Raw genomic sequence first — 15,964 nt, 5'->3', positions numbered from 1 at the left:
ACTGTCTTGTTTTGTTTATGTCCAAACGTAATTTCTCTTCTTTGTTGCAGACACCATTTGCCCCAAGGGTTTCTCCAGAGCGAAAGGAACTCAGTGTGAAGGTAATCGTCATTTGCGTGGTATTGTTTCCTTCCCTTAAGAGGACTCACTCTCACTGCATAAAACGGACCCGCCCCCCCCCGTGAACTTTCCAACACGTTATAAGGAAATGAAATGTACACAAGGGAAAACGAAAGCAAACAGCATCGACATGTTAGCCAGTAGGCTTCAATCAGCCATGTGCTGAACATCTTGAATTATTCTTTCTCAGCGTGATATTCTATTCCCTCATGAAGGGCGATGTTTAATTATAGAATAAATATGTTATATAAACACAAGTTAAATTACACTTACACATGCTCGTATAATATTGCATCTCAAATTATTTGGCTGGGAACCGCTGTAATAGATAATATATGTTGACCTGTTGGACCGCAAATAGTGCAGTCTAACCAAGTTCTGGCTGAACAAACATTTAATGGTCTCTCACAGGATGTGATCCTTTGCACAATTTCAACAGAAGTATAGCGAATGCATCTCACTATTTTGTCTTTTCCCCAAGTTCACCAAAGTTGACCTCTCTCTCTGTCTCTCGTGCTCACATTCCGTACCTGCAGACGTGAATGAGTGCGAGGTGTTTGCGGGGATCTGCGTCAACTCTCGCTGTATAAACACGGCCGGCTCATTCAAGTGTGAATGTCCACCTGGCCACACCCTTGAGAGCACCGGCAGGACCTGCATTGGTAAGCCTGATGGGGGAAAACAAAACACTCAAAGCAAAACACTTTTCCTCAGTTAAGCAACACACTTTACACCAGCGCTGCCCGCAATGCAGGAAGGTATATTAGGATGAAGGGAGGTACATTGTTCGCCACGGTGAGAGCCAGGCAAATCTGTCTATCGCCTGATGATGCTGGTTGTAATTACTGGCAAAACATCGTACTCGAATTATAAACGTTGTGGGTTTAATCTCCAACACGCCGGTGTGCTGTCCTAGTAATGAATTGGCATGTTCTGTTTACGTGACAAACCTTACTCATTGGCTGTGTCAGGTGGTGGCGGATTTAACGACACATTTATGTTCACGTGATCTCACCAAAAAACCTCTATTATGGATATTTTAAATCGAGCTTTCAGGAGTACGTTTTTTTCTGTATTTAAGGAACTTTAATCGAATAACTACACTCGAAGTACATGGTCAGGCATTTGAGAGGCAACGTAAATATTCACACAGACTGCCTGAATTTCTAGGCAGTTTGAATGGTAATAGTCTAAATGTATATTTTTAGGCAGTATAAATGAAAATGTTTAGACAGTCTAACCTGAAATATGATTTGTTCCTAACAGCCTGAAACATTGCAGGTGATTTGCCTTAAATGTGTTTAGCTTGTACAGCATATATATAAAAAACATTATTAAGAGCGTGTTTTTAAATAAGTACTATGATTGTCAATGCAGTTACTACTGAATTATTTTATGGAATTTTTTATGCGATCAAAAAAGGAATTGTATTAAATATTCTGAAATTGCATTGCAATTATATTGTTAATGCATGTATCTTACTCCCTTACCACAAGAGTACAGAAAGCATTAGGCCCACGTCAAAGCTAATCTAGGTCAGTTTTATTTATCAAACTATATTAGAAAATGTTTTGCTGGCTGGCTGATTGGCAGGACGTGACGTCCGGAGGGAAAAAGAGACAGACAGATGGTCACGGCCAAAGGACATTGCGGGCTTCTAGTTTAGAATAAAATGACAAAATAAAGAAATTGCTTGTTCGTGAGACTACCTGGCAGAACGGCGTCCACGACATATCGGTTTCGAGAGCCCCTCTAGAGGGTATTTCCGCACGAGCCAGACATGTTGAAATATACTTGAGCGCCCACACTTCTGCTTCTGAAAGTTTCCGCCGCGTAACCGCCGCGTCTCCCGTTCGCTCGGAACCTTTCTTGTGACGTGCCACGCAGACCTGCGCCTGGAGAACTGCTACCTGTCGTACGAAGAGGAGGAGTGCGAGGAACCGCTGGCCGTGCGTCTCCGCAGCGACGTCTGCTGCTGCTCCCTGGGCAAAGCCTGGGGGCCCGAATGCGAGGGCTGCCCCGAGAAGGGCAGCTCGGAGTACGCCTTCCTGTGCCCACGTGGCCCTGGCTACTCCAACCGTGGCGACCCCGTCGGCCGACACTTTTTCAAAGGTGACGGCGAGGCGGAGGGGGTCCTTGCCGCTGCGTCGCAAAGCAACGGTGGCTTGTAGCGGGTTCGTGTTAGTAGTAGCCCTGTATAATTTGTGTGGGGGGTGGGGGAGAAGGAGGGAGGCTGGAGGTAGTTGAGCCCCCCCCCCCGCCCTTCACTTTTAAACGCTCCAAGCAATGGCCAACACAGCCTTGCCTCACACACATCGGGTGGTGAGAGTTGGAGTGGAGCGCAAGGATAGACAAAACGAGATTATCGTTACTCGTTGTCGTATTGTTTGCGTGCAATGTACGTTTCAAGTTTGTTTCACATTGACTTGTCATTCCCCCCCCCCCCTTCAAACAAGGCCATGCTATACAGGGCTGGTTGGAAGCAGCAGTGTTTTACTTCGTTGCTTTGCTGCTTTGATTTATGAAGATGATGGCTTTAAAAAGAAAAGTATTTTTGTTGCAGTGGAGAAAATTGTCATACAGTTGTTTGAACGCGATCTGTTCAAAAAACAGATAAGAGCGCTTGGAAAGATTGACCTAATGAAACGTTTTAGGCCCAACTCCTGTAATTTTGCGAGCACAGTATCAACAAAATCAGAAGATCTGGTGGACAAAAGTATGTTTATTTACTTCTTGTGTAAACTGTGCTTTGGGCTTGCCCTCATTAGCGATGTGTATACGTTATCCTCTCCGCACAGATATCAACGAATGCAAAGTTTTTCCACAAATGTGCTCCAATGGCAAGTGCAGGAACACCATTGGGAGCTTCAAGTGCAACTGTGAAAATGGCTTCGTTTTGGACGCAGAGGGCAAGAACTGTACAGGTATGGTCCAACACAATTTACACACTTCTTGGGAAGGGGAGAACAAACACATCCTTAAACATTCGTCCTAGAATAACTGCTATGTGCTTTGATTTCTCTCGCCATGACCTAATATATGCATTTTTTTTCATAACATGATTGACACTCGTACAACATTCGAGGATTCCTGGCACTGCACATTCGGGTACTTGTTGCTGTAATTGGGCTGCATAAACATGATGAACTGCAGTGAAATTCAGAGGCGTGAATGTGTGAAGCATCACAGGCAATTAATATCCACATGGGCGCTATTCGTCCAAACTACACTATACGTTCGTGCCAAAGTGTGAACTGACGAATCTTGGATTCGAAGGCACCATGAGAATACAATACCCAACCAGGCCAACTCTTTTGTTTTTAAAATATCCTCCTTGTAAGGGCTTCACAAACGATTTACCACGTGCCACTAATGTAAGCAATTTTGTACCAACAAGTTGTTTCACACGTGTGCTAAGATGTGTATGAATAGATTTCCAGCGCCGAGTTGAATCATGTTACTGAACTCTGTCGTTTGTGCACCTCTCCCCCTCTGATGGCTTCTTTCACAGACATTGATGAGTGCAAGATCTCTCACGACATCTGTGGAATGGGGACGTGCGTGAACACACCCGGAAGCTTTGATTGCGAGTGCATGGAGGGCTTTGAGAGTGGCTTCATGATGATGAAGAACTGCATGGGTATGACCTGTACACCATTATCAACAGCATCCTAACTCGCGATAACTTTGGTTGTTGTTGTTGTTGTTGTCAGCCTGTAACTTCCCATTGCTGGGAAAGAGCCTCTCCAATTTTCTTACATTCCTCCCTTTCCTGAGTTGTTCTGGTCCAGTAAGGACCTCCAAATACTTTGATTGCATCTCGCCATCTCGTCCGCTTTCTTCCTCGGCCTCTTTTGCCTTCTCACGGTATCTACCAGGTTATTCATTTTACTTCATAGCTACACCATTGCACGATCGCACGCTTGCCTAGGACATGTCGTTGTCTGTCTTGCGTCGTGTTCGTGACATGAGCTGCTTGCTTTTTTTTGGGCACGTTTTGTGCCGCCGTGCAGACATTGACGAATGTGAGCGGAACCCGCTGCTGTGCCGCGGTGGGACATGCGTGAACACGGAGGGCAGCTTCAAGTGCCTGTGTCCACCGGGACACGACCTGAATGAAGATGGCACCGTGTGCCTGGGTAAATCTCCTCCTCTCCCTTCGCAGGCAACAACACCGTCATAGGTCTCTTTAGCGCTCTTCCATACGTCAACGTATTTTCATCCAACATCACCCTTGTCTGGCAAGGGGTTTTTTTTCTCCCCCCTCCCGGATAACTGTTTTTCATGAACCTGACCTTTAACAAATATGCCAGAGTTACGGTATATATATATCAATCTCAAACTTAGTTACAGATTTTACCTCATGTTTAAAAATGCATTAATACAATGAGAAAAAGACTAAAGTATATACTTAAAAAAAAACTGTCAATATTTCCATTTTTGCCCAAATATCAACACCCATTTGACTCTGTGAGCTCTGCATACTTAAAAAACAAACCTAGCAGCAAACAAGACGCAATTATCCTGCTTATTTCGCAGCATGAATGTAAAAGCGAAAGGTGCAGCCTTGAAATGTTTTCTTCATACCACTGTTGACGGAAGGGCCTCCAATAAAGGAAGCCCTAGAACATCATTTAGAGAATATTTTGGCCTGCTCTTCTCGGTTGACCCGATATACGTCAAGCGAGGAATTTATATCATAATCTATGTACATTCATAAATGACCTCTGTGCTGGTCCTGTGTGCGTGTGTGTGTGCCCTTTTAACAGACGTGGATGAGTGCTCTCTGAGTGGCAATCTGTGCCGAAATGGCCGCTGTGTCAACATGATTGGCTCATACCAGTGTTCCTGCAACACCGGCTACAGTGCCACCCCAGACCGCCAAGGATGTGTGGGTAAGTGACCTGTCTCTAATCTACATGCACTACATTTTTAGTGGCACTTAAATCTGTTTACGAAAATCAGACTCAGTATACAGCACTCTTTCTTTGTACTTGTGGCCTGGCCATGGAAATCCGACTGTGGGGGAAGGAGAAACGAAGCATTGCATATAATTACCCTGTTGCCATAGTGCCCGATAAATGTTTAAAATAAATATAAATAAATATAAATGGTTGTTTACTCCTGTATGTAAAATTGTCTTAATTAATATGTAAGGTAAGTGTGTTTATCCTGTGCTGTTAAAAAAAACAGGTGCCGTATATGTTTTGTTTCTGTGTATTTTATCAACATAGCTGTTCATATTCGACGTTGAATTGTGGTTATTGTTGTTGTTATGTTTTTCTTACAGACATTGATGAGTGCACAATCATGAACGGTGGTTGTGACACCCACTGCTCAAACTCAGACGGAAGCTATGAGTGCAGCTGTGAGCGGGGCTATGCCCTGTTGCCAGACACACGCAGCTGCTCTGGTGAGTGACGCCAATTTATAGACAGTTATTGTATAACCTCCACCGTCAGTCATATTCTCGCCACTCCTGAAATTAATTCCTCCCTAATTCATCGCCATCTCTCATGGTCCTACGATGTCATGACCCATCTCGCACCGGCCCATGAGATCATCTCAGCGCAGCATCGCTCTGGCGGTCACCCTCTTGGGTGTGTTCCTTCCTTTGGCTGGCATTCTGTCACCAGCCTCGTCCATCTGCTATCATCCCTTCTAGCAATGTGTTGTGTCCAAAACAAATGACCATCCTTTACAGTCAATATTATCTCTATAAATTTGCGTTTGTCCCTTGAATCCACGGGCCCCTCGTTTGGTCTTTCTGTGTAATTCCCAGCATGCATCTCTCCATGCTTTATTTTCATATTGATCATTTACTCAACGTTTTTGTCGAAATTGCACCGCTGATTAGCACGGTTGGCCACGTAGGGTGCGAAAGAATTTCAACTTGCATGCATACATTATTATTATGGCTATTTTTTCCCTCAGCATTTCACAAGTCACTCTCCATATTAGACATGATGGAACGAAAATAGCCTTTAATTGGAAATTGTGCCTCATAGACTACCTACTACTAAATGCTAATGGAAATTATATAATAGCAATTATAATTACGACTGCACTTTTCATAAATATCAAATTTCCGTAGACTCATATTTAGAGGCTTCAACATTACCTTGTGCCAAAAACACATTCTCGACACACTCAGGCGTTTACACTTTCAAGACTGTTTACTTTTTCTATGACATGAATCTGTGAACACTGCTTTTAAAAAATGACCAAATACACAAGCAGGTGACTGATCATATGCATGGACTTCTGTCAGCCCTTAAGCGTTCACGTACATAAAATAAGTTATTCTATGCTATCGTGGTAATTATCCACCATGTGTGAATATGTGTTCATGCGAGACCGCACTGGCGGCGGTGCACAAACAAAAACAAGAAGAAACTCAACACACGCAACGGTGACACTGTCGTGAAAGTCCAAAATGTATATTGCTAATTTAATCAAAGACATTTCAGGCAATGGCCATTCTTCATAACGTTCTAAGAATCATAGCTATCATGTTTTTGTCCCTTTAAGGCCAGTGTTATTGACCAATGTGTTCGGCTTTCACGATGTACGAATCACGGTCAAGTGCTGCCACACTCTGTCTTTCAGACATTGATGAGTGCGAGGACAACCCGTACCTGTGTGACGGCGGGCAGTGCACCAACGTTCCGGGAGAGTACCGCTGCCTCTGCTATGATGGCTTCATCTCCTCCGTGGACATGAAGACTTGTTCCGGTGAGCCGCGCGCTGTGAGCTCCCAACAAGCTCCCCGCCGCTCTTGACATTAAAAAATAGAACGAGCGCCTTTGGAATGGGAGCACATTTTTTTTTTCTTTCAATGAAACATCTGGGTTGGGCCTCTCCTGTGGCTACGGAGTTTCGTCCTGGTACCTTATTATAAATAGCTTGGAAATGATGGGCAAGGGAGCAAATGGTATGGCAGGCTTTTGGACATTAACAAATATCCTGTGATGTAATGACTTACAGAACGACATTTCTGAGTTTAGTGACTAATAGGCGAGCAAATTATAGTTCAGGGTTAAAATAGGCTATTGTTACCTAATCTAGTCCTGTCAACACTAATTTATTATTTCTGAATAATTATATGAGAAAGTTGAACACAGGCCAAAGTTAGAGACCCCAGTAACTCTGTCATGGTCAAGTGCAGCCAGCCGCAGATAACATGCGGAGCAAACAGATAAATCTGTAGTGCAGTTATTTACATCAAGTCCTTGGAAAGGGCTCATCGGTGCTGCAGCAGATTACTACAATACAATAAACGAGTGTGTTGTCCGGCAGATGTGAATGAGTGCGAGCTGAACCCCAACATCTGCATCCACGGCAAGTGTGAGAACACACGTGGCTCATTCATCTGCCACTGCAAGGTCGGATTCACCGTCAAGAAGGGCTCCACAGGATGCACAGGTTTGATGCGCGCGCCACATTCCTTTGAGTGGAAGGCACATGTAATTTAGCTATGCGTCCGCACGCACGAGTGAAAATTGCTTTTAATTTTGCATACGAAAAACGTTGAAAAGTCGTTCGCGGCAGGGTCCATGCGGCAGCCACGAGTGTGTGGCCTTTTTCACATTTAGCGCACGGAGAGAGCTTAATATATTGAATAGTGCAACGTGCGCAGCAGGTTTACATCATCTGTGACAAACTGTGCTGTGCAGTTGCACGGCAAATGCGTTCTCGCATCGAATTTCTTCTGATATTTGGCCTCATTTTTGTTTTTTCATTCCTTCAGACGTGGACGAATGCGAGATTGGAGCGCACAACTGCGATATGCATGCGACGTGCGCAAACGTGCAGGGCAGCTTCAAGTGTACCTGCATCGAAGGATACTTTGGAGATGGAGTGAAATGCCAAGGTAAGCACACGTCATCACTTTCCTCAACACAGCAAACTTCAGGCGATAATAATTTAGAAGGGAATAATAAGAATTAATTTGCTATGAATAAGGCAAACACATTCGGAAGTATTTTCTATGGAAATTTTTTTAGTTCGTTCAACTCAGCGGCATTCAGGTTGGAAGTAAAACATTTATAGCTCAAGTGCCGCTGACAGAACATTGGAGCATTTTGAGAATCGTGCAAAAAACGTTGCCATGTAGGATTTACTTCTTCTTCCTCCGCTCTTTTTCCCCGCGCGCCCTCCGGCAGATGTCGACGAATGTGCCAACGGGACGCACAACTGCATCCCGGAGGCCAAGTGCGTGAATATTCCTGGCACTTTTACGTGCGTGTGCAGAGACGGCTTCTCGGGCGATGGACAAACATGTGTGGGTAAGGCTGCACTTAGCACACGCAGCCGCCGTGGCCGCCGCCACGACCTGCCACGCAACGCGACGTCGGGGGGAGATGAGATAATACGAGCGACGTATTTTCACGAGTGTTTTCCTTTCGTTCATTCCTTCTCGTGTTTGTTGGTGTGAAAGTTATTCAGCAAAGTCGCAATCACTTATGAAGACTATTTCAAGAAGGTTCTGCCTGGAGCGTTGGGCCAAATGCTTTTGTGTGTGTGTGTGTGTATATTTTCTTTGCACGTTCCAGAAAACTGGAACATGTTCTTCATAATACCCGATGCTTGTTACGTGACCTTTTCAATAAAGCATTCACATCTGAGCAGAGACATGTTGCATAATTTCATATATATGTGCACTGCTTCACTGTGGAAAAGAGGCTTGAATGTCTTAGATAAATGAGTAGTAAAAGTACTGGATATGGGCACCCATACTGGTCAGCAAGGGACAAGACAAAAGGTGTTCCCTTCACCAACCTGCACTGACTTCCGTGGAGTGAAGTATAGTCAATCGCTCCCTCCCCCCCCTGCCAACTCCCCCCCCGCCCCCCCACCCCCTCACACATTGTCATGAATATAACATCAATTTTCTGTTGCTCTCTTTGTCCCCCTACAGACATGGACGAGTGTGCAGAGAACGTGAATCTCTGCGAATTTGGCCAGTGTCTCAACTCGGCTGGCGGTTATCGCTGCGAGTGTGAGATGGGCTTTGTGCCAACCGTCGATGGGCGATCCTGCAAGGGTGAGCAGCACTCATTTGCCAAAGCGCCTACAGCCTGCAAAGCATCATGGTCGGGGGTTTCAAGCGTCAAGGTTCCACTGTCTCTCTTCTCATTTCCCTCCAGATATCGACGAGTGCATGTTCGACAACATCTGCGTGTTTGGCAAGTGCGAGAACGTGCCCGGAATGTTCCGGTGCGTGTGCGACCCTGGGTATGAAATCGATGAGACCGGAGGGAACTGCACAGGTGAGGGATGCAACTTAATCGAATTTCGTCCCATCAGCCAAGGCTATGGCTGGGAGGTTTTCCAGTGTAAACGGCACCTTATCTGCGTGTTTCTTTTCCCAGGGGGTTGTCCATCAGACCTTGAGTTGCATGGATTCCACTCGCAGTCGTTTGTTAGAATGTTATTGTTCTTGCACACATGGCAGCTACAATGACCCACGGAATGTATGCATCTTAGAATATATTTAATTTTAAAAGAATATAATGAAAAAGTGCATAATAATGTATTATGAGTGCAATTTTTGTTGTTGTTATGTAATAGTGCCACCATATTGGCATTTTTGTTGCTGTTTAACTAAGTGTGTGACATCAATTACACGTTGTACTTTGTGGATTACGTTCTAAAATGTTAGCATTAACACAGTGCTACCCTTTTGATCCGAGGAAGCCTCAAACACAACCAGACATGGACTAAACTGTTAAACTATTTTAGTTTATTCAGCAGGTAAAGCCCACTAAGATTTCAGAGGCAACCTGGCCACAAATGATGGCTCATCGAAGTGGCTCTTCTCATATGTGGCCATTTCTAGTAGCCATAGAATCGAATACTTAACCTAAATGCATAAAACTGTGGTCAGTAAACGGCATTGTCCCCTTTGTTTCTTGAGAATGTCATTGAATCACATTTAATGTTACAAACTAACAGTTGCACGCTGACAGTTGGGGGGAACAAGTTAGGACATGTATTAACTCATGGAAATGTGCAAAACCCTGTGCAGACAAAGATGAGTGCGCTGATCCCAGCAATTGCTTCAATGGCATCTGCACCAACACACAAGGAAGCTTCCTCTGCACCTGCCCTGCCGACTACCAAATGAGTCCCTCAGGCCAAGGATGTGTGGGTGCGTTTTTTTTTGTTTTCGCTCCGCAGTATTTTAATCCGCACGGTGAAGTAGAAATAAAGACTTTGAATTTTGGATCGCGTGGACGGACCTGCAGACATGGAAAAATTGTGTGTGTTTAAACTTTCCTGATATTGCTCTCCCACAGTGGTTGAGTTGTTCTACCAGCTTCGCAATTTACTTTTCACATGTCCTGATTTCTGTACGCCGGAACAACCAGTTTGCATCATGTATTCATTTATAAAATCAGGGGAAGGATGGTTATGCACTGTGGCAGCAACCTACGATGTTCATTCAGCGAAAGGCACAATGCAGAAAAAAGATTATTTATTGCCGATGAATATTTTCGACTTTTTTTTTTTTTACCGATCTACACATGTGTTTGCCCGGGACAGACTACAGAGTCGGGAAGTGCTTCCTGGAGTCCACGGAGAGAGGAGACGGCACCTTGAGCTGCAACGTGGAGATTGGCATCGGCATCTCACGCTCGTCGTGCTGCTGTTCCCTGGGCCGAGCTTGGGGTGCCCCATGCGAGCTTTGTCCCGTCGTCAACACGAGTGCGTACCCGCGGCGCTGTCTCGCACGTCAGCGACTCCTCATTCCATTAATCATCACCCGCCAATCGTCATCTGTAGCCCACTGGACGTAGGCCTCCCCCATGCTGTTTTTGGCCCCGCTGGGGATATTTAACCATACCTCACCACACTGATCAGTGCTTGGTTAGTGAACGTGGAAAAGCCCAGAATCGGTTGAGATTTCACTCACGACTGACGTTGGCCGGACCCGGAAATTGAACTTGGGCTCAAAGCACAACGCACAAACCTCTGCTTCACTGGCTCTATCCTCCCCTTTACTGGGTGGTGGGTTTCATATTATCGCTCAGTGTCACTCCGAGCGGACGGCACCTCTCCATATTTCTTCGTTGTGTTTTCAGCTTATGTATTCAGTTTTCGTTGTCAATGTCCATGTTTCTGAACCATAGGCACATGCAGAGACACGAAAGGGAACACGTGGATTAGAGAGCGTACAAAAGTAATTTTGTAGAGAGCATGTTGCTAGAAGGGAGGTTTGTCGGTGGTCGAGACTCATAAATAAAGAATTAACCCAAAGGGGGGAACCTGCTTAGAGAGGAGTGTAGAGCACGGAGATGGATCAACGAAATCTGCTTGTGCTAGAATCGATTTTTGCATTGCAAAACCATGAGAGGTGGTGGCAGCTTGAGGAGGTGGCAACAGATAACTTCGCTCTTGTCACCTAAACATTCCTCCAACCACCAAAAACCAAACACAAAACCATGGGGTTGGACAAATATTTCTCATTTGTAGCACCACACCTCTGGGATAACCTCGCTGAAGCAATACGCACAGTCGACTCCATCGCCACATTCAAGTTGCAACTCAAAAACGCATCTCTTTGCACTTGCATACAACTAACTCACAGCCACAACTGGCTTTTATTTTCATATATTTGAAATAACTATAGATAATATATATTCTCAATGTATAGAATGTTCTATTTTTATTTTAAGTATTACTGTGATGATGGCGCTCTGAGTGGCAGATTTGTGCCAGAAAGGCACCATGTGTTGAAGCAAAAATTAATTTACTTGACTTGGATGGCTGCTCCTGATATATTTACTATCTCTCGTGCATAGGCTGTTACTTCAACAATGAAGGATGATTGTTTTAAAATAATTCGTTTGGATACAACTTCTATAATAATGGGATTACTCAAAGAAAATGTTGCATATTATCCACTTAAATGTACTTTCTGTCTCTCCACAAACTCCAGCTGAATACAGGATCCTTTGTCCTGGTGGTGAAGGCTTCAGACCAAACCCCTACACCGTCATCTTGGAAGGTAAGTCGGTCAAATCACGTACTAGCCACAAAATAGCAATGCTGTTAACTCATGCACGCTACCGTTTGCTTCCTGTGCTTACACAATGCGCACATTTTTAAACGTGGAATCTAACAGTTAAAATTCAAGTTAGTGCAGAGGCAACAAAAAAACGTTTCTTTGTTTCCAGTGGCGCATGTTTTTTCACAAAGCATACACAAAGACGGTCTCTTCCTGCCAATATCGGCCACAATACTCCACTGAACCCATTTCCCCGTCCGTGCAGACATTGACGAGTGTACCGAGCTGCCGGGGCTGTGCCAGGGTGGAAACTGCCAAAACACCTTCGGCAGCTTCAAGTGCGTCTGCCAGCCAGGCTTCCGCTTCAACGAAGACAACCGGCAGTGCGAAGGTAACACGTCTCGCCACGCCCTTTCCCAGGGCCACCTCGGTGACTCATGTTTTCTCGGCAGCGGACATGTGTCCCACGAGCCCAACGATGTTCGCCATTTGAAATCTGCTGAGACAATGTGTTTCAATTGCGCGGGGGCGGGGTTGTTTTTCAGATATCGACGAATGTGCCAACTTTCCGACGGTGTGCGGTCCTGGCACCTGCTACAACATTGTCGGGAACTACACTTGTGTCTGCCCACCCGACTACATGCAGGTTAATGGAGGGAACAACTGCATGGGTGAGTACAGCGCGGTGTTGTTGCTCAGCAAAACTTGTTTGCACCGAGGGCGGGCAGCGCAGTTCGTAATTGGAAGGTTGCGAAGTTGAAATATTGCGCGGGAGACAACGCTGCCCTCCATCCTTCTGGGGTCTGTAAAACGAGCCCCAATTATCGTGGAACCTCACTATTTGCTGTTGTACGCACAGACTGGTCACCACCACAGGAACGTGGAAGTGTTGCCTATGGTTGTAAACAGGAGATGAGCTCTACCCCATGCTCATTTAATTGGTAGATCACTTATATCTTCGATGTGGGATGAAGCAAAGTTTTCAAAAATTACCCATAACATGATAGGCTTTCATTGTGAAGCTACATTGACAGTGTTGCACAAGCACAAATTTAAAAAAACTCCACCTAAAAACTGCTTCCTTCAACAGGGCAATAACACTGCCATAAAGAATAGGCCGTTGTATGAATGAATGGGTTGAGGTTTTGTGATATAACATGACAGCACTTGTTACTCGCAAACCATCTTTTTTTGCTTCGACAAATGAACTGTATCTTAAACGGAAGGATCAAGGAAATGTTTGAGACAATTTTTTTGTAAATACTGACCAAATTCGGTGCACATTCAAACTGATGTCTCTCAACACGACAACTGACATTGCAGACATGCGCAAAAGCTTCTGCTACAAGACCTACGACGCGGCTGGCTGCGACAACGAGCTGTCGTTCAACCTGACCGAGAAGGAGTGCTGCTGCAGCTACAACGTGGGAAAAGCCTGGAACAGGCCCTGTGTGCCCTGCCCAACCATCTCCACCAGTAATGCAACCACCATTCTGCTGTCTGCATGTAGCTATTTAGCCCTTGAACCATTGGGCCAAAAAAATACTTATTGGTACCACTCAGAGTGGCAAAGCCTTACGATTTTTTTACGAGTATTTCATCTCTAAACCACAAATATATATATGATTGCAAAGTTGCTATTTATAAAACAGCTCCTTAAAGAAGGGCAATGTAGGATGTTTGCCATACAATATACCGCAATTTCAGAAGAAGAAAAACAACTGTGTGATATGAAAATCTATGAAATATGAAAATATATAGAAAGAGCATCTATAGAACAGATAGTACATATGCTAATATGTTTTAGTTTTCATGACGGACAGTGCCCATCTTGGACAGTGGTCGCATTTGCCACCACAGACGATACTGACCAACCCCCTTGGCTCGTGGTAGATATATGTCTCAACACGGCTTCCTCAAGTGCTGTGCAGTGACCCTAAACTTTCTCCCGAGGGTGGGCTGCAATATCAATTAAGCTACCTTCTTGGATTAAGACCAATGAAGCTCAATATGGCATCTCAGTAAGGGCAGGTTAACACATTAAGGGACACGTTAGCCAAACTTTTATGCATTTAGGTGGCAATGTTATAGCACTTGCACTTGTGGAGCAGAAGATCTCCAGCGCAAGTGATCATGAATTCGTTTCTTATGGAGCGAGGCCACTGCATGATTTTACTTCTCATAAATCAAGTCATTTTAATCTCGGGGGTTTTCCATCCTCATGCTCTTCTCCACATGCTGAATCGTATTACTTTCGGAAAGGAAATAGATCACTACAATTCTAGGCCAACGATGTTGATAAATCTTAACTTTACCGAAAGACCCAAGGGCTATGAATATAGATAAAGTATGAGAAATATGAATAGGTTTTACCTTTGCTGGCAATACAACAGGTTGTTAAGATGTTCATACACCCAATACTGCAGATACCTTTTGCAAGGAATCTAGTCTGCATTGACCACACATGCTTGTCGTGTACATGCATACAAACATGCTCTGATAATATATGCATTGTCTTATATATGCATTGTTTGTTATCAGAGCGTGTGTTTGCATGCTCACCACAAGTGTGTGTGGTTAATGCAGTAACTTTATTCCTTGCAAAAGGTTTCTATTTGGTGTTTGAACATCTTAACACAGCGGTTGTATTTCCAGCAAAGGTAAAACCTATATTAATATTTCTCATACTTTGATACTGGCAAATAAAAAGGTCCCAAGATGATATAAAAAAATGGGTTTGAGATAGGAAGTCGATACGCAGTCTGATGTTACACCCACACTGCAAGTGTTACTGAATACCTGCGTTTGTAAATGCATGCTAATAAAGTTTGTTGAGACTTGAGTTGACATTAAGCAAATGGGAAATGATCCAGTGAGAGAAAAGAATAGTTGGCTGCAAGCTGGTGACAAAAAAATCAGCAAATGAGCTTATGATTTGGTTACATAACGTATTATTACCACTACTACTACTACAATAAATGGGTCACTTATCTGTGGTTGTACTGCAAATACACCTGTAATTTACTTTGTTGTGTAAACAAGACATTTCTCCCTACAGAGGCCCACAATCAGCTCTGCGGAGGTGTCCCACCTGGTTACGAGATTGATATCAATACAGGCGAGCGCATTGGTGAGTGCTCTATCCTCCCTATACTTCTGCACGATCCACCGAACTTGGGCACGCAACATTTTTTACCAACGTGTGTATGGCTGCATTATGCTTTGAATACAAAGCAATCGATCTGAGTTTACCGTCACAGATATTGACGAATGCTCCAAGATCCAGGGCATATGCACCAACGGGATGTGCGTCAATCTGCCTGGTAGCTTCCGCTGCGAGTGCCCGATGGGTTTCCTCTACAACGACATTCAGATCATCTGCGAGGGTGAGATATCGTCATATTTACTGACTCTTGCCACCGCTGTGGTCTCAACACATCCTCCATTGTGCATCACCGAAACCGCGTCACTTGCAGGACACGCTTAGCGATCATTCATGCGTACGACGAGTGTCAGATTGTTGAAAGTCTGAGCGATGGGGAATGAAGCAAGTCGAAAAAAGAGCTCTATGATTGAATGGATACAACAATTCACACATCAACGCTGAGCATTGACTGTTAATAAAAAAAATCGTGGAACAAAAGAGAAGAAATTTAAAATGCAATAAAAACAATTAAACTCCCCATATATTGCGGGAGTCACTGTTACATTGGGGAGATTTTTGGAAAAAACAAAATCCATATGAATTTTCGTACAAAAATTACAACAACTCTTAACTGTGAACTTTATCCAAGAAAACAACAGATTGAGTTTACCAGATTATTTGAATCT

The 15,964-nt window shown here is 44.3% G+C and overlaps 1 protein-coding gene across 1 annotated transcript in view; it reads left to right on the top strand.

The window, feature by feature from the left end:
• Nucleotides 1-15,964, top strand: part of LOC116939489 (fibrillin-2-like) — an 84,431-nt gene that overhangs the window by 32,149 nt on the left and 36,318 nt on the right. The window contains exons 22-43 of the mRNA XM_032947916.2: nucleotides 51-101; nucleotides 657-782; nucleotides 2,008-2,232; nucleotides 2,919-3,044; nucleotides 3,632-3,760; nucleotides 4,134-4,259; nucleotides 4,890-5,015; nucleotides 5,411-5,533; nucleotides 6,730-6,855; nucleotides 7,420-7,545; nucleotides 7,871-7,993; nucleotides 8,286-8,408; nucleotides 9,041-9,166; nucleotides 9,270-9,392; nucleotides 10,151-10,273; nucleotides 10,669-10,830; nucleotides 12,065-12,133; nucleotides 12,399-12,524; nucleotides 12,679-12,804; nucleotides 13,457-13,609; nucleotides 15,192-15,263; nucleotides 15,394-15,519. Of these exons, the coding sequence (XP_032803807.2) occupies nucleotides 51-101; nucleotides 657-782; nucleotides 2,008-2,232; nucleotides 2,919-3,044; nucleotides 3,632-3,760; nucleotides 4,134-4,259; nucleotides 4,890-5,015; nucleotides 5,411-5,533; nucleotides 6,730-6,855; nucleotides 7,420-7,545; nucleotides 7,871-7,993; nucleotides 8,286-8,408; nucleotides 9,041-9,166; nucleotides 9,270-9,392; nucleotides 10,151-10,273; nucleotides 10,669-10,830; nucleotides 12,065-12,133; nucleotides 12,399-12,524; nucleotides 12,679-12,804; nucleotides 13,457-13,609; nucleotides 15,192-15,263; nucleotides 15,394-15,519 (2,736 nt within the window). The remainder of the gene's footprint in view (nucleotides 1-50; nucleotides 102-656; nucleotides 783-2,007; nucleotides 2,233-2,918; nucleotides 3,045-3,631; nucleotides 3,761-4,133; nucleotides 4,260-4,889; nucleotides 5,016-5,410; nucleotides 5,534-6,729; nucleotides 6,856-7,419; nucleotides 7,546-7,870; nucleotides 7,994-8,285; nucleotides 8,409-9,040; nucleotides 9,167-9,269; nucleotides 9,393-10,150; nucleotides 10,274-10,668; nucleotides 10,831-12,064; nucleotides 12,134-12,398; nucleotides 12,525-12,678; nucleotides 12,805-13,456; nucleotides 13,610-15,191; nucleotides 15,264-15,393; nucleotides 15,520-15,964) is intronic.

Source organism: Petromyzon marinus, chromosome 1, assembly GCF_048934315.1.
Source record: "Petromyzon marinus isolate PM22_M1 ecotype Great Lakes invasive population chromosome 1, UKy_Petmar_22M1.pri1.0, whole genome shotgun sequence".
Classification (NCBI taxonomy): domain Eukaryota; kingdom Metazoa; phylum Chordata; class Hyperoartia; order Petromyzontiformes; family Petromyzontidae; genus Petromyzon; species Petromyzon marinus.
This window is presented reverse-complemented; position numbering and strand designations above follow the sequence as displayed.